General features: G+C 39.5%; 1 protein-coding gene across 1 annotated transcript in view; it reads left to right on the forward strand.

Annotated features, from left to right (window-relative positions):
- Positions 1-15,436, forward strand: part of gabbr1a (gamma-aminobutyric acid (GABA) B receptor, 1a) — a 60,124-nt gene that overhangs the window by 4,029 nt on the left and 40,659 nt on the right. The window contains exons 3-6 of the mRNA XM_053506680.1: positions 758-822; positions 954-1,092; positions 2,473-2,661; positions 3,102-3,119. Coding sequence (XP_053362655.1) covers positions 758-822; positions 954-1,092; positions 2,473-2,661; positions 3,102-3,119 — 411 coding nt within the window. The remainder of the gene's footprint in view (positions 1-757; positions 823-953; positions 1,093-2,472; positions 2,662-3,101; positions 3,120-15,436) is intronic.

Here is a 15,436-nt window from a genome sequence, read left to right on the forward strand (position 1 = left end):
GCTAATATATTTTATGCAACTTGATTCTGTTTCTGTAATGATACACATCGCAGTGATTCTAATAACTTTAAAATAACCAATTACTGTTGTTCATTTACCGCTTGGAAACACGGATTAACTTTGCGTTTACTGGTCCTTTTTAATGTGTTTTTGGTTTTGTCTTGTTGTTTTGCATCGTTTTACTTTTTGCATTTTCTTTGATGTTTTTGTGTGTTTTTGGTTTTCCAGTGTTTTAATTTTTGCATGTTCTTTGATGTTTTTGTGTGTTTTTAGTTTTGCAGTGTCTTTCTTTTTGCATGTTCTTTGAAGTTTTTTTCTGTTTGGGTTTTGCAGCATTTTACTTTTGGCATGTTATCTAATATTTTGCGTTTTTGGTTTTGCTGTGTTTTTTTTTTTTCATGTCATTTGATGTTTCTGTGTGTTTTTGGTTTTCCAGCGTTTAACTTTTTTTTTCCAGCCTTTTTTTTTTTACTTCAAGATTCCTGCTACCCATCTGCGGTGTTTTATATTTAGTGTTGCAGTGTGTACAGTAAACTGCTATGTTTGTAAATGATAAGAATTAAAATAAAAAATTACTCATAGCTGTAATCCTAACACAGATTTTTTTTTTTTTTTAAAAAGCCCTTATCATTTAATATTGAAACTAATAAGAGATGTATGTAATGAATAGAGTGTTGTTTATTTGGTTATTTCTCTGTATGCACTGTCTTCATTCTCCCTCTCTGGTACTTTCTTTGTCTCTCTGTGTTTTTATCAGGGTGTGCCATCATTCGGCCTCCTAGAGATGGAGGGATTCGTTACAGAGGACTGACTCAGGAGCAGGTACTGTAATGTGTGCTTTAGTATTATTAGCTCTACACAACTGCCTCAGCCCAGAGAGACATCCTCATAATAAAGAGAGTAATCTCATATCCCATTTCTTCCTCTTTTGTCTAATCATACTTTCCCTGCAGATTCGCAGTGTGGAGATTTTGCCTGTAGACTATGAGATTGAATACATCTGCCGGGGGAACCGAGTGATTATGGGACCAAAGGTGCGGAAGTGTCTCCCCGATGGCACATGGACAGATATGGATCAGCAGAGCAGATGCTGTAAGCATTCCTTCTCCCACTGCGATCAGTACATTAGTATTACAGTAAGCGCCAAAATATACAGTACGGAAATGAAAAGACGAGCAATATTACCCTGTTGTCACCTGTGAGTTTATTTCTCCTGAAAGAAACTAACATCCACACTATTAGCATGGTGATCTACCACAGTATGTGTATTGTAAGTATTCAAAGTGTGTGTGCAGCACCTCGTTTTTATACCGTTCACGCAGATTCTCAACCCTGATTCCCGGAATAAAGCTCGCTGCAGACTCCTGCATAAAGGGGACGATTAGCTTGCGTAATACAGACACAGTTCTCGGATGAACTTCACAGTTGAACACACTTTCCTTTAACATTTCCCACCAGTAACCATAAGGGGGTGTAATATCGGGGTAATGGGACGAGTATGGGAACAAATTGTTCTGCCACCTTTTTCAAACTCGTCTCCATTCACGATCGCTTCCGTATGAGCGCTTTGATTTCAGCGTTCCTTTGCTATGGCATTGTTTCCACATTTTTGTCCGATATCTTTTATTAATGAGAGAAGAGTCGAAGCTTTCAGTGAGCTTATGATCAGGAATCCTGTGGTGGCCAGTTTGAGTGTGAAAGTGATTCCTCATGCTTACAGAACCACACTTTCACAATTTAAGTCCTGGAATATCACATGCCATCAGGGAAGAAAAACTCCACTGATGTGATGATCTGGTCATTCAGTACATTCAGGTCATTAGTTGGCTTCATTTTATTGTCACGTAACGTTGCTGAGCCTAAACCTGAGCAACCGAAGCAACCCCAGATCATAACACTGCCCTCCAGAGGCTTGTACAGTATCCATAATGCATGATGGGTGCATCACTCGATGCTCTTTCCTTCTTAACCTGAACCCATATCATCAGACCACATGACCTTTTTCCATCGCTCCAAAGTCCGATCTTTATGCATTCTAGCAAATTGAAGCTTTTTGTTTTTTTTCCTGATTAGTCTGACTTACAAGTGGCCACACATCTGTTTACTACTGATCACGTGAGGTATGGAAATGCTCACAATTTACAATACAACTTCACAAAGCGGGGCCATTCCTAATTTTATACTGACAGTTCGGCATCACCCTTTCAGATTTTGATAATGGATTGCACAGTTTTAAACACAATTCCAGTAAAATTCCCCTAGTTGTTTTCTTTGCTTGATGCAGGTCAAAGATTTCACTCTTCTGAAACACAGTAATGCGACGTTATATGTTTTTCAACTCTTTTCTAATTTCAAAGAAAGGCTTAACTGAAAATGGAAGCGACTTTGTCAGTTTACTGAATTTAGTAAGTTACCTTAATGTTAATTTAGTCCTAACCTGTAATGAGAACAAACCTTCTTACTCCTCCTTAGTGTTTCTGTGTCCCCAAACATGGACGACTTTGGAGAACGGCAGAGTGACAATGCTACCACCCCCTGGCCCTCCAGCAGAAGGCACTGTGCTCTATTACAGCTGTCATGCTGGCTTCCTCATGGAGGGGAGAAACGTTTCCCACTGCACCAAGCAGGGCAACTGGGACTCGCCCAAACCACTGTGTATTTGTGAGTTGTCATAGAGTTTATTAGTGCATTCTGCATTTCAAATATCAGAATTTAATGCATGTTAAATATCAGAACAGGAATCAGTTTTAATGGCCACACACTGTATGCATGCATAACTACTTAAACAATAAACAACAATTAATAACAGGAACTCATTCCTAACATCTTTCAAGATTGTTTTATTGTCATCAGCTTGCTCTGGGTTACACTTTCCTCTGTTCTGAGATGCATGAGACCACTAGTGCGATATACAGTAGCTGATACACACCTGTCAACGCTGTTGTGGGTTTTTTTTTTGTGTTAATTGTCTGCTTCGGTGTCTTTTAAAATATATTCTTGTCCTCTGGACACACACGGTTTTGACATATAAAATCGTTTTTCTTTAATGCCTTGCAGGTCTTTAAAATGCATTGTTTTTTTCTCTCCATACCTGCTAACAGATGACAGGAATTATACAGGTAAGACCTGGAAGTTCATTCACTCATTTATTTACTCACTCACTCATCTATACCACCTATCCCAGGACACTTAGGGCACGAGGTGGGGTAAACCCAGGGCACACACATACAGTACACACACCCATACGCTACAAGCAATTTAGGAACGCCAGTCAGCCTAATGTGCCTGTCTTTGGACTGTGGGAGGAAACCAGAGGACCCTGAGGAAACTCACCAAACACACGGAGAACATGCAAAATGCACACAGACCCGAGGTGGGAATCTAACCCGGACCCTGGAGGTGCAAGGTGACAGTGCTAACCCTTATGCACTGCAAATTACAGTATTATTCAATTTGGTTTAAAATGGTCCTACTGTATGGTAAATGGTACTGTATGGTAATGGTAAAATGACCTACTGTAATGCTTTGTGTCATTAAAAAAAAAAAAAATCCAGTATTGTTTTAGAATGTAGAAAATAAATGTGGACTTGTGTTTTTATCTTTTGACTGGTGCTATACAGTATAGCAAACATAGTACTGTGCGAATGTTTTACACAGGTGTGAAAAAATGTCACAAATGGATATTTTAAAAATAAATTTTTTCTAATAGGGCGATGGTGTGGTGGTTAGCACTGTAACCCCGCACCGCCGGGTTGGGGGTTCGTGTTGTGCTTCGGGGCCTGTGTGCATGGAGTTTGCATGATCTCCCCGTGCGGAAAGATGGAAACCTAAACACAGATTTGTGAGATTGGGGTATTAATAGTTAACAGATTATGTTCCAAACTTTGCTGAGTGATGATGGTAGAATAATTATAAAGGTCTTGACTAAAACAACACGCATAAGGAATCACAAAAGCGGGGTTTTCATTTTCTGCAATGGAAAGGTACTGGAACTTTTATCAGAAAGTAACGCTGTAATGTAAATAAAAGAGAACGAACACAAGAAAAATTTACATCAAATCAATTTTTGGCATGAATACCCTTTGGCTTCTAACCTGCATCAATTTTTACACTTTGATCCTACAAAATCCCTGAGATTGTGCAAGCGTCCGAGTTAGGTGTAGCATTAACCAGTTATATCAAGGAGGTGCTAATGATCATCAGCTTCATATGTAGGTTGAAATGCAGTCATTAACTGAAGCAGAAACACAGCTAAAAATGGGTGAGGAACAGCCACACTCTGATTATACACTATGGCAAGACTGAGCATAGCAACAAGGTACTGCATCAGCAAGGTCTCCACCAGGCAACGATTTTAAAGCAAATGGGGTTTCAACAGCACAGTTCAATCTACTATGAAGGAGCACAGAGATATGGGCAATGATGAGGACCGTAGATGCAGTGGTCGGCCAAGGACACTTACTGCAGCAGATGAAAGACACATCATGCTTACTTCCCTTCGACACTGGAAGATGTCCAGCAGCGCCATCAGCAAAGAACTGGATTAAACCAGTGGGATCCATTTATACCCATCTACTGTTCGGCCTCCCATCTAATGATGCCCGGTCAGAATGGAAGAATTGCGGATACCTCCGTGAAAACAAAGCTAAGCAACTCCATTATAAATGAACACATACTGTACGAACTGAGGTGCAGAAAAAATGGCAGCAGGTGCTCTGGACTGATGAGTCAAAAGTTTAAATATGTGGCGGTAGCAGGAGGCAGGTTGTTTGCCAAAGGGCTGGAGAGCTGTACAATGAGTGTCTGCAGGCAACAGGGAAGTATTGTGGCGGTTCCTTGCTAGTTGGGGGCTGTATTTCTGCAAAGAGAGTTGGAGATTTGGTCAGGATTAATGGTGTCCTCAATAGTGAGACATATAGGCAGATAACTATTCCATCATGGAGGGGGGGGGGCAAATTTATACACCCCCAATCATACAATCAATATCATTAAGAACTATTTTCAGCACAGAGAAGAACAAGGAGTCCTGTAAGTGATTTATAGTTTATAAATCTATAATTTGCTGGTGATGTGTAAGCCTCAATTGTAATGCCTTTTTTGACCTCAAGAGGGCTGTCTTTTACCAAGTGAAAGAACAAGGTCTGCAGTGCAAGATGTAGATTTAAGCAATCAGGTTCAGCAGTGGTGGGTGTTTGAGCATGGTAAAAAAAATTGTATTTTGCTTGTATGTTTTTTTTGTTTGTTTGTTTTCTCCTACCGTACCCACATATTAATAGTATATTTGTCTTTCACTGTACGGAGAATTAAAATGACAGATTTTTCGAAGAGTGCGTATTAAAGAATATAGTTTCACCTTTTTTTTTTGTTTACACAGTGCTTTTGGTTTCATCAATCTTTACAGATATCTACCTCTTGTTTAGGGTAGTTATTAGTTCCATCCATCTATATATCCAGTCATCCTGCATTTCTTCTACCGCTCTCCTTCGTCTATTAACTGTACCATGTGCAACTGTCAGGGGTAGCTCGGTGGTTATGGAAATGGATAACAGTTCAGAAGGTCCAAGGTTCAAACCCCAAAAACAACCCTTGAGCAAGGCCCTTAACCTTTAACTGCTCAGATGTGTAACGAGATAAAAAAAAAAAAGTAAGTCGATCTGGGTAAGATTGATGCCGTAATGTAAATGTTTATTCATCTATTCGTCCACATATTCTGTTTTTTTTTCTTTCCTTCATCTTTACTACCTTCATTGCTTCCTGACCTCATGTCCATCCACTGTTAACTCACCCAGAGAATTATCTGAATATTTACTTTAGTGCACTCTCAGCAGGACGAGGATTATCTTTTAGCCCGTGCCTCTGTGTATATGTGTGTATATGTGTGTGTGTGTGTGTGTGTGTGTATTTTAATTTAAAGCTAACATTTTTTTGATAGTGTATTTAACAACAGTTGGTCTCACGATGAGGCTTTTCAGAGTTGTACTGATGATCAAGCTTAAATTGAATTCGAAAATTTAACACGGGAAGAATCAAGAATGTCAGGGAGAAACCTTGAAATGAACTCAAAACTAAAAAATATATAAATAAATATATTTAGGTGCCAGATGTCGTTGGTCAGTGGCAGAAATACAGCAGTCCAAAGAGAAAAAAAAACAGTCAAACAGAAATCAGTCATAATATGTGATAAATAAATGTAATGATTATCAGTGTGTCTAATTCAGAAATTTTGAAGATAGCAGGAGTTTAAATGGGAGGTGATAACAGTGTGTATGGTCTGTCAGGAGGGAGTCTTGCACATCCAGATGACAGTGTGCAGGAAGTAGTCACAGCACCTCAAGACTCTGCACTCGCAATTATCTCAGGTAGCAGGATGTAGAGCTTAGCAAGATTGTTCAACAGTACATGACATATGGTGTATATGATAATCGTAGCGCAAGCTGAGACTCAGACATGTCTGGATGTAACAGCCTAACTAAAAGGGATAGGCAGAAGGCAGCACAGAGATGAGGGCACCCTGAGACATCATTCCCTCTGCAGCACCATCAACAACCTGAATTGTGCCTCAGACTGGTGGGATTACAACAACGCCATCGCAATTTACCGTATTTCAATATTCTACAAACCTCCAGATCGGAACCCTTTATCTAAAGCCAAAGGTTAATCCCCAACTGAACATATTGTAGCATATTCTTCAGAGTTTGTCATTTCTGTGTGCAGGTCAGGGTAGCTGTGTGGGATCGTCTCCACTGTTAGGGAGCCAGTAGTGTACGATCAATAGATCACAAATCATCATCGTTTATGATTTATTTGAATAATAATACTGGTTTATAGACGCAGTGGTGCTATATTGGTACTGTAAGCACTTTCGCCTTGCACCTCCAGGGTCCAGGTTTGATTCCTCAGGGTCTGTGTGCATGGGGTTTGCATGTTCTCCCCGTGCTTGTTGTGTTTCCTCCGGATACTCCGGTTTCCTCCCACAGTCTAAAGACATGCAGATTAGGCTAATTAGTGCTCCCAAATTGCCCGTAGTGTGTGGTTCTTGACCGGATGTCCTACCATGGTGGTAAAAAGTGGAATAACTATAGTCGCCACCCTTGGGCTTCCTGGTCCCTAGTTGGACTACAGAGGTTCCTAGATGGATGGATGGAATGATTTACTGTATAATTCAGTAGCTGTATTTTAATGAATCTTGATTTTGTTCGTTGCGCAAGGCAAGGCAAGTTTATTTGTATTGCACATTTCATGCACAATGGTAATTCAAAGTGCATTACGTAAAAAAGAGAGAAAATAATCATAAAAAGGAGCAAAGAGAAATAGAAATAAAACTTTTAGTTATTTAAAACTTGATTTAAAATAAAAATAAAAACAGTTTGCAATAAAGCTTTTAAAACTATTTAAAATTTTACTAAGCTAAAATAGTTTTTAACCAAAATAGTGGTTAGTGTTGACAGAATTGGGTTAATAGGACCATCAAAATGATTGCCATGAAATTCTAACTGCTGGACTTTCATCTAATCCAAATTAATAGTAGTGTCAAGGTAAAGTCATTTGTGATCATCGGAGGTCAGAAAAATGTGTCAGCGCGCTGTAGATTTACATTATGTCCTCACACAAAGCACATTTTCTATTCAGATGCTGTTTAGTGTTGTTTGTAGATAACGCTACCCAATGGATATATACAGGAGTGTAAGGCATAAAACACCACAGAGCCTCCAGTCAAAGAAGAATAATCGAGAGTGAGGTTGCGGGATGCTTCCTGAAGTCGATTCTATTCTTACATTAGATCAATACTGCTCGAAAATTTTATTTACTCTTATACCAGAGCAATTGACCAACAATTGCAATGTTTAGTTTTTAATTATTAATAGACTATACCAGGAATATGTAGTCTATTTGAACAAATTCGCACGAGAAGAAGTGCTGTTGTACTTAATATGAGAACGGCTGGGATGCCATCGTAGCCACGAGGGTATGGTATTGAGTGCACAGCAGGACCTTGAGTGTGATATCAGTGTGTAGTTATGGATTCTTACACATACTACTGTATGTAGCTAAAATGTGAGGGGAATAAACCATTCAGGTGATCGCCAGTCCTGAGGAAAGTATGACGTTCTACTTATTCCACTTTAGAATAGCCTTAGATAACTAACTGTTAAGGGGTTGAATTACTTTAATTAAGTAATAAGTAATTTAGGATTTCTTTTGGGTACTTTTTGGACAAGTGCAGACCAGGAATGTCACAAAAGACATGCAGTTTTGGAGTTGCTCTGACCCAGTTCTTCAGCCAAATCCTTATGATTGCTCATTTTTTCTGCTTCCAACACATCAACCTCAGGAAAAAAGTTTCACTCGCTGCCTAATACTGTATATCCCACCCAATTCCAGCCACCTTTGCACTGAGATATTGAAAATGTACTTTTTAGAAAGGGAAAATTGTGATGGCTAGACAACTGGGTCCAAATTCCAAAACAGCAGGTCTTGTGCGATGGTTCCAGGCTGCAGTGGTCAGGACATGCCAAAAGTGATCCAAAGAAGTAAAACCGTTGAACTGGCAGCGTGGTTATGGGTTACCAAGGCTCACTGAAGCACATAAGGAGTGAGATATGGCTTGTGTAGGTCTGTTACAATAGGTGAGCTACTGTAGCTCAAATTGAGGAAAAGGTTCATGCTGGTCCAAAAAGAAAGGTGTCAAAACAGATCAATACTGGTGACAAAGAGGGGACATACTCAATATTAGGTGGGTGGTTATAATATTATGGCTGATAATTGTATCGTTAATGTAACAGTGCTGTTACACTCTGTATCAGCACTAATGGAATGCCTCTTGTCCAAACAAATGAACTGTTGTTTAATTAAAAGTTACTTTTTATTATCCCTTTTAATATAGTACAGTAGATATAACGACAGTTACCAAATATTGATCACTTTACTTTCATTTCTCTCTTGACTTAAATAAGATGCAGCTTGGCATGTTAGTAAGAACCTGGATAGTGCAAAGGCTTCTGTCTTAAAGACTTACTGACCTTTTCAGAGTTATACAGACCCATACACTGGTATAGAGTATAGTACCAAAGCTTGCTCAGGAATGGCAGCAGGCAGGTGTCAGCGCATCTGCACGAACAGTGAGGCGAAGACTTTTGGAAGATGGTCTGGTGTCAAGAAGGGCAGCAAAGAAGCCACTTCTCTCCAAAAAAAACATCCGGGACAGATTGATCTTCTGCAGAAAGTATGGTGAATGGACTGCTGAGGACTGGGGCAAAGTCATATTCTCAGATGAAGCCTCTTTCCGATTGTTTGGGGCATCTGGAAAAAGGCTTGTCCGGAGAAGAAAAGGTGAGCGCTACCATCAGTCCTGTGTCATGCCAACAGTAAAGCATCCTGAGACCATTCATGTGTGGGGTTGCTTCTCATCCAAGGAAGTGGGCTCAATCTTGCCCAAAAACACAGCCATGAATAAAGAATGGTACCAAAGCCACCTCCAACAGCAACTTCTTCCAACCGTCCAACAACAGTTTGGTGAAGAACAATGCATTTTCCAGCACAATGGAGCACCGTGCCATAAGGCAAAAGTTATAACTAAGTGGCTCGGGGACCAAACGTTGAAATTTTGGGTCCATGGCCTGGAAACTCCCCAGATCTTAATCCCATTGAGAACTTGTGGTCAATCCTCAAGAGGCGGGTGGAAAAACAAAACCCCACTAATTCTGACAAACTTCAAGAAGTGATTATGAAAGAATGGGTTGCTATCAGTCAGGATTTGACCCAGAAGTTGATTGAGAGCATACCCAGTTGAATTGCAGAGGTCCTGAAAAAGAAGCGCCAACACTGCAAATACTGACTCTTTGCATAAATGTCATGTAATGAACAGCCTTGGGCCTCTTATTCCCAGTAAAGGGAAAATGTAACTCATACAAAGACATCCTATACGCTAGTGTACTGGCAGCAATTCGTGGAAGGCAGACAGGTGTTTCTCAACGTCGGGTGTCCACATGCTTTCCACCATATAGTTTAATTGATGGAGTTGCTTTTTATAAAAGTAGCTGCTAAAATTGTAGATAAATTGAAGCCTTGAGAAAAGGATGTTACTGTTAGACGACACATGGGGATCGAGTCCTCGCCCATCATACATCAAAGTCCATCATACGTCATTGTCACACTTTTCTTCTATCCGCAACTCTTCCTAAACCATTCATTGGTGTTTGACCAAACCTCTACGGCCTACACTATACACTAGCTATTTCATTTTAAGACGTAGCACGCACAGTGGGCAGGCGACACGTCTACCTTGGAAATTTTTTCTAAGTGAAAATGTAGGTGTTTTTCCACTTGCGTGAGTGGAAATGTTCTGTGATTGTATTCGATATTCATATTATTTTTATAAACGCTGCCAGTAATTGGGGAGCTGACTGCATGAACGTAGATAGGCATGTTGGGCACAGTGAGATCTCTTAGCTCTTAGTAATTATCTAGCTTCATGGTAGATGTCACTTGGTGTTCTTTCGTTAAATACCAACTAAAGATCAGGAGTAAATAATTCATGACTGGCATGTGGAGAAACTGGAATTAAGCTCCGACACATGGAGAGTGGGAATTCAAGTGAGAGAGTGACTAGACTGAGCGAGAGAGAGAGAGAGAGAGAGAGAGAGATGCACCAAATGTCACCGTAGGAGATCAGGAAGGGCTGCGGTCACCTTTAAAGGGCAGCCCCCCTGTTTGTGTTCCTGAAGGCAAAGCAGTCACAGTGTACCTCATGCTCTCTTGTGTGTGCTAATAGAAGTCAAATCCTATAGGATTGGATATGAGATATGAACCCTGTAATTAAAAGCCATACTCTTATTAGATTTTAATAAAAACAAATTGATAGCCAAACCTAAATAAACAGGTTGAACCTAATCTCGGTCTATTGCATCTGTAGCATCTGTGTGATTTCATATGTTATTTTCATTATATAGTAGAATATTTTTTGTATGTTATACATGCATTTATATTTTTAAATATATATAAAAAAACACTCTAAGACTTTGGACACAAGGAGGGGTACACATGGACAGGGTGCCAATCCATCGCAGGGCAATCTATGCTAATTAGCTTAACCTCCATGTCTTTAGACTGTCGGAGGAAACCAAGCACACACACACACACACACACACGGACCTGATGCGGCAATCGAACCCTCGACGTGCAAAGGCCACAGTGCTAACCGCTACCTTACTGTATCACCCAAAAAACTGTTCTTATGCACTTTTAGAAAGTTATTCTGAAAAGTATTCCCATTTATGTAAAGGATTAACTATACAGGATTACAACCTAACTTACAAATACATTTGACGGCAGAATCCATTAAAGCAGTGAATAGCTGTTCTGCCTCACAGCTCAGAGTCCCCGGTTCGGCCCAAAGCTAAAATGTGATGTTCTGTACTTCCTGTCTCATGTTTTTCAGTTTCCTCCCACCTCGTAAAAGCACACTAGTAGGTGGATTGAGATAAATTGCCCCTAGGTGTAAATGCACGTGTGAATGTGTGTGATGGGGCGATGTAATGGATTGGCTTTCTGTCCAGGGATTTATTTCTGCCTTGTACCTAGTTCTCCCAAGATAAGCTCCGGATTCATCATGACCCCGATCAGGATAAAGCTGTTACTGAAAGTGAGTGCGGGTGGTTCTCAAATTGGTGTCCAGGGATCTGTGAAACCACAACTCAGCATTATGGAAGCTGCTTTTTTTTAAACTGTTACTCTGTTTAAACCAAATGTCAAAACAAAAACTCAAAAATAAGTTTTTGACTAAAATTATTGTCACTTGGATCTGGCCAGTGGAAAGTGATGGGCGTTCAAGTCAAACCGGGACTTTTGATTGTGCAGAATAACAGAACATGTTGTAGATGTACATAATTCCCCTGCTACACTAATGCACTTATCCCAGTGTATCACAAGTGCTTGGACATCATCAAGGTATAAAGTTTTCTCAGTACGCCAGAGCCATGATCAGACTGCTTGCTTCCTCCAGGAACTTCTTTAATGGTCCAAACATCTGGAAATGGCTTGGTGAGAGGTCAGGACTATACGGGGGAAGTGGCAATAACTCCCAGCTGAATTCCTGTAATGTGCAAGTGATATTGGTTAATGACTGTGTGAACAGTTCCCATGGACAGATACATCTATTTTCAAGGAACAAATGTTCCACCTGCTGAATATTCATGAGAACAGTGCAGTGGAATCGTCATTCACGGACATATGGATTTTTTTTAAATGTTTGCGCTTTTTTACTACTGTACTTTGGTTGAAGTCTTCTGTAAATGTCAATCAGTTAAAAAAAAAATGTTAAAAGTGAGTCCCGGTCTGACTTGAACGCCCCTCGTATATTACTCTACACATATTATTATAATATTTTTGCAAAAAAGTCTGCGCTAAGGGAGTCATGTGATTTAATATTATTGTCCACTAAATGTTTGATAAACCCCCTGAGTTAACGTGTTCTATGTAGTAAAAGTTTTTCTACTCATTTACTACAGCAGCACAGAGACTTCGATTATAAATAAGTTTTGAGTAAACAGTTTTTTTTTTCAGTTTCCTTCGCAGTACAGAAAAAGGTGTAAAGATTCTTGCCACTGGCAATCGCACCTGCACTAGAGGAATCTCAATCTGTCAGTTTGCACGACACTTATTGTAGTCTGGCATTGTGTGTGTGTGTGTTGTATCGGTGGATTTCATATGTCATAATATCCTGTAATATTGATACGCTTGCGGCGAGTTGTTTTTCTGTGGTGCACTAATGTTGGCAGGTGTCTCTCACCTATAATACCTGACCGAGCAGCAATTCTGTCCCACAAGCCTGAGCGAAAAAAACGAAAGAAAACACATTCAGTGTTTCAGTGGATTTATGTTGTAGTGGCTTCAAGGCATGACCACAAAACCCAGTGGAAAATGCGCCTACATTATTCCGTCAATATCAGTTATTTGACAGAGATCATGTAGGCTGCTACTTGATTTATCGGAGAGGAGCATGCTGTGAGGTGCCGCTGTTAATGGCATGAGAGATTGATTGTTTATCTGAGTAAGCTTGGTTGTGTTCGACAGAGAGAGAGAGAGAGAGAGGGAGTATGTGTGAGAGAGTGAGGTGAAATGCAAGGGAAAAAGGTGGTATTGACTAGTTATGCAATGTTCCTCAGAACTTTCTGAACTGAAATATTCAAACTGTTCTAAGGTTGCATATAACACAAATGAGATCTTTATGTTTCCACAAGATACAGTAACTTATGGATTGAGCAAAAATACAGTACAGTATTTACTGTATTTTGCACACATGTCCAAGCTGTCTACAGTAAATTCTCTTGTGATTAATTAATTCTTTTTATTAGGAGCCAGTGAGTGCATCTAGGTATTGTGTGTCTGGTGTATTTATCTTCTTTTGCACACATTAGAGTAATTATGTAGATTTTCAAAATGCATAAACAGAATTGCATCAGTGGATTCTAAGGCATACATGTCCTCGGGTTATTATTAAAAGGTAATGAAGAATAAGGTAAATGGTATATAACAAGCACCAGCTTATGCAATAAAAGTAAATAGATGGTTGGTGAATGCTCTATTTAAATTTCAACTTGTTTTTTTTTTTTTACAGTAGGTGTAACATGACACCGTTTTGGGACCTAGTTAAAAAACTACTTGGGGAAAAATCATAAGTGTATTATTATTTTTTAATAATTCATAGCTTTGTTAATGTGCATGGAGTGGAGTGTGTGTTCCCTCTGGGTTACCTCTAGGTACTCGGGTTTCCTCCTACAAACATGCAAAACATGCAGTTTACAAATTGCCCTTAGTGTGTGTAAATGAGTGTGTGAGTGAGTGTGTGCTTCTGTGCCATATACAGTCCAGGCTACCTGCAACTCTGTATATGATAAGCAGTATAGAAAGTTTTGTTAATATTACATTTCTTTGAGTATTAATGATGTTGAACTTGTACAAGGTTTAAATGATGAGCAACCCTTTTTGAGGACATACAAATACATTAAATTTAAAAAATTACACCCGAATGACTTGCATATCGATTTGGCATATTGGTGTAAAATGATGTTCAAAGGCATCAAGCGCATTTTTGTTTTTATTCAAATGCAACTGTTTTGGCTTTGTTTTAACATATTTCATTGACTTTTCCCCCATTAATTAGAAGTAGTGATTAGTATCCTGTATGTAGTGATGTCAGGGTTAAGCCAAGTTTCTGTATATTCAATATGAAGATTATTGTCTCTTATTTTATGTTGGATTTCTTATTATAACTGCTGAAGTATTGCAAATATGTCAAAATGCTTGGACTGTTATTTTTAGAAGCTAATAGTAAAACATAGCGATTCAATACATTTTTGGTTGAAATATCTGCTACACAAATGACCTTTTTTTTAAGAAAGCCATTCTACGTGTCCATTGAAAAATGCTAATAAATACATTTATACTTAAAATCCAGTTTTCATGACAACGTTTAGACTTTTATCACGTGTAAATATTAGCTGTACACTGTACACTGCTTTTCTGGTACAAGAGTATAATCCAAACTTTTTGATTTTTGTACATAATGATCTCAGCTTGCATATTTTAACAAGGCAGCACACACTTGCACGATGGCACAGTGGGTAGTGTTACCACTTCACAGATCCAGGTTTGATCCTAAGCTTGTGTGAAGTCTCTTTTCATGTTTTCCATACGTTTCTTCTTCTGGGTTCTCTGGTTTCCTTCCATCTCAAAATAACATGCCAGTAAATTGAACCACTAAGATCAACTTCACCTAGCTGTGAGCGAATGCACATGCATGGTGCCCTGTAATGCACTGGTGTCCCTCTTGCCTCATATTCAATTATCCTGGGATTGGATTCAGACCAGGATAATGTGATTACTGGAAGTGAGTGAATTGGCAAGAACATGACAATTATTTCAATATAAAGATTTTATTATTCAGGGTAAATCTTAAATAATTCACCATGTGTAAAACCATCCATCCATCCATTCGTCTAGGTACCTCTGTAGTCCAACTAGGGACTGTGGAGGCCAGTGATTACCATTGTATTTGTTCCCAATTTACAGCCATGTTAGGACCTCACACACAACATTCACACACACGCATTCACACACTGTGGGAAATTTTGTAAGTCCGATTGTTGGACTGTTGGAGGAAACCGGAGTACCCAAAGGAAACCCACTAAGCACGGGGAGAACATATAAACTCCATGCACACAGACCCGAATCGACCCCGGACGGAGGTGCGAGACGAAAGTGCCTTAAATCATGCTGCCAAAAGCATACAGAGATGCCTTAATGAATTTGATAAGACAGGGGACAATATGCCCTGAAATTTGAACTCAGTGTGCATCTCTCTCTCTCTCTCTCTCTCTCTCTCTCTCGCTCCGTAAATATATATAGCGATGCTCTCCCTCAACAGTGCTGTACTTCT

The sequence above is a fragment of the Clarias gariepinus genome, chromosome 11, assembly GCF_024256425.1.
Source record: "Clarias gariepinus isolate MV-2021 ecotype Netherlands chromosome 11, CGAR_prim_01v2, whole genome shotgun sequence".
NCBI classification, from domain to species: Eukaryota; Metazoa; Chordata; class Actinopteri; order Siluriformes; family Clariidae; genus Clarias; species Clarias gariepinus.